Source organism: Zea mays, chromosome 6, assembly GCF_902167145.1.
Source record: "Zea mays cultivar B73 chromosome 6, Zm-B73-REFERENCE-NAM-5.0, whole genome shotgun sequence".
Lineage (NCBI taxonomy): Eukaryota > Viridiplantae > Streptophyta > Magnoliopsida > Poales > Poaceae > Zea > Zea mays.
The window spans coordinates 110,331,724-110,335,149 of NC_050101.1; the positions used below are offsets into that span (position 1 = coordinate 110,331,724).

The 3,426-nt window shown below is 46.7% G+C and overlaps 1 protein-coding gene across 1 annotated transcript; it reads right to left on the bottom strand.

The window, feature by feature from the left end:
- Window positions 1-490: 490 nt before the first annotated feature.
- Window positions 491-2,712, bottom strand: LOC100383495 (uncharacterized). The gene is made up of 4 exons (NM_001176143.1): window positions 2,407-2,712; window positions 2,113-2,304; window positions 1,861-2,026; window positions 491-1,041 (listed from the first exon to the last, which is right to left on the bottom strand). The coding sequence occupies exons 1-4, from the start codon at window positions 2,644-2,646 to the stop codon at window positions 641-643; spliced, it is 999 nt and encodes a 332-aa protein (NP_001169614.1). The 5' UTR covers window positions 2,647-2,712; the 3' UTR covers window positions 491-640.
- Between the last annotated feature and the right edge of the window lie 714 nt (window positions 2,713-3,426).

The window sequence follows — 3,426 nt, forward strand, 5'->3', positions numbered from 1 at the left end:
CGCTATATACATGGTGGAAAAGTCTGAGGAATCGCTGCAGTAAAGATACAAGGAAATTTTTTGATGGCCTTATGATATATTTTTGGTGGCACATTTGGTTGGAGAGAAATCGTCGAGTGTCCCAAGGGCAGCAAAGAGACATTGAGCAGGTTGCCTTCTCAATCAAGGAAGTGTTTGAAAGCAGAGCATCTCTCCCGCACTCATTTGGAGGCTAGTGGTCTGAACGCATCAATGGATTCAAATAGGACAAGGGGAGTGGAGTTAGTTTATGGGGGTTGCATTTAGTCGTAGCTTGTTTTTTGTAAATAATGGGGTGCAGTGGTTTTGGGGGCTTTGCTGTTATCTTGTGTAATGCAGAGTTTGTATCTTTTTCCTCTTCTAATATATTTGCGTGGCAAAGCTTTTGCCTCTTATTTCAAAAAAAAAAGAAAAGGGAGTATATAGAGAGAGGACGGAGTAACATTCTCTATATTATATTTAGAGAACGCTTGAGAGGGGATAGGACTAATTTATTCAAACGAATAGACATGCCAACGCATTGGTACAGCATAGCACAGTGATTTGACAACTTAATTTGAATCGGAGGAATTAGAAACTTCAACGATACAAGGTATACGCTTAGAAGCGCGCTGCCTCTAGCTTAATTGATCCTTCTGCAGTTCTTCCTGATCTCCCCGCTGGAGCCCGTGAGCGGCGAGATGTCGCCCATCTTGACCATGCCAGCCACGAAGTCCGCGAAGAACGCGCTCTGGCTGCTGACGTACGCCTGGACCTGCGCGTCGGTGGCCGCGCCATTGAAGAGCTCCTGGTCGGAGTGCAGGAGCCCCTTCCTGCAGACAAGGTTCCTGTAGTAGTCGTTCTCGAAGACGGTCGGGGTCTGGAGGTCCAGAGGCGCCAGGTTGTTGTCGCCGCCTGAGCCTGATGAGGCTGCTGCCGGGCACACCGATCGCCTTGCTCTCGCGAAGGCGCCGTCGATGTTGGTGTCGTTGTACACGTGCGCTCTGAAGTTGGTGCAGCGTGCTTGGCCGATGGTGTGAGCTCCTGCAGAAGAAGATCGAGAGTGCCAAATTAAATTAGAGCAACGCACACATGCGTGGGAATATTTAATATATTGCTTAGTTTTTAATAAAGTGTCTTGTTTTTAAAAACGTATATATTACAGGCTGTTCTTTTGATTCTCTCTAAAAAAATGTATCGGTTCTAGACAGTATATTAGGAACCACATGTATGTGGTCTGTACCTAACTTGTATTATATATATACACGTACGTATAACGTGGCCAGACCTACTACTTTATAGATACGCTTGCTTTCACATTGTATTCCACAGAATTAAGATATCTGGTGGAAGAGACTGATGGTGGTCTTTCAGCCATCAGACAGTTCATTAAAGCTGCTACTTTTAATTTACAATAATCAGGATTACAAAACTGATGAAGCTTTTGGACAAAATTCTTTCTTCAAGGGAGCCATTGCCGACAATGTGCATGTTGTAAAAGTAAAAAACTTGAGGCATACCAACTTTCATGTAAGATTATGAGTGTCTTCTTTAGTAGTAATGAATAATATCGGACATATATATACATATATATATATATATATATATATAGTGTTTGTCGGTAACCGACAAAATTAGGCCATATATTCATGTCATGCACAGCTTGATTATTATATTATGAAGAGAGTTCTGCTGCTCCCAAGTCAAAAATGGAGCTATCAATTCCGGTGGTGATAATACTCTTATTATATTTTTAATTAATACGCCTCCTAGTACGTAGTTGTTGAGAATGTTTTTTTGTTTGGAAAACATGGCATTTAGAATGAATGCATGCAGTGAATATGATCATCATGCATCACGCACCGGAGAGTGCAACCATGTCTTTCTGGGAGAGACCCTGCGCGGCGAAGAGGGAGGTGAGGTTGGCGAGGCCAGACGTGGGCGGCGGGATGTTGTTGTTGGCGCCGCTGAAGCTCGCCGTCCTGGAGTCCCTCCGGCCAAGCTTGACGTCCCAGTTCGGACCTCCGAGCTGCAAGTGTTTGCGTGTGGTAGTATTTAGATGTGTGTAGTACGTGTGAGAGATTGAAGCCGTGTTCGCTACTAGCTAGAGCTTACGGTGACAACGCTGTCCCTGGCGGCGATGGCGAGGATGTCGGCGCAGGAGACGACCCCGGGGCAGGCCTTGTCGACGGCGGACTTGATGGCGTCGATGACCTCGAAGCCTCTGACGGAGCCGTTGTTAGGCTTGGCCATCTTCTCGCCCTGGAAGCTGGGCGTGTCGTCCAGCAGCAACGACGCGTCGCAGCCCTGCATTACATACACATGATAACATGCATGATCGTCATTACATACATGTTAAGCAACTAATATATATATATAATGGTGGAGACCGTTAATATATATACGTGCCTGGACGAAGCAGTCGTGGAAGAAGAGGCGGAGGATGGAGGCTCCCATGCGCTGCTCCCTGGCGATGGCGGCCTGCAGCACCGACCTGACGGCGTCGTGCACGCCGGGGCACGAGTGCGAGTAGAATCCGGTGGAGAGCTGCGCCGACGAGGTGGAGGTGCCGGCGGCCAGCAGCGCCAGGAGCAAGAGGGCGACGCCGCCGCCGCTGAGTCTCGTGGCTGCTGCTGCTGATGCTGCCATGGTCGACCGATCAAGCTAGGGACGATATGGTATGACTATTACGAGATGCAAGTGCTTTCTTCGAGCAGTTGGAGTGTGGCCGCCGGTGCAGCTAGCAGCTGGAGAACATGGATCGATATTTATAGCCGAAACTTAGCAGTAGTGTATTCTAAAGCTAGCATGTATGTATGCATGCATAAAAAAACATATGATTAGATTACATCATGATCATATATGACCATGTAGCTAGTAGCATTAGGTCTTCACCTGCTCCGGTGGACTTTGAGTTGAAAAAGCAATCGACCCGACAATCATAGGCCATGCAGAAAAAGGGACCCGACAATCATACGTGTCAAATAAAAGCATGCAGAAAAAGGGACACACGCGGTTTTGCTTTACCATGCATGATGCATGCCTGGCCTTGCAAAGTGACTATATATATATTCTAGGGAGTAGGGACGACGACGGACGACGGTTCAGCGAAGCAACCCTTCTTCCTTCGTTTGCGCAACCGGTGGAAGCGTTCATAGGCCAGGGCAGATCGAGCTAGCTGCACCTGCATATCTGCTCATGAACAGCGCAGCCATCATGGAGACAAGAGACACGTGTGCCTCGGGAGCCATCAAACTTGAATTAAACTTACTACATGACACAGATTATTTTCGCTGGACATAAGCTACCGAAAATAGGTCATATACCACCGAAAATAATTTATTATGCCAGCAATAAAAATTCTAGAATTACACACATTACAAAATATCACAATTCACCATAATTCCTCACAAATACATCACAGTTCAT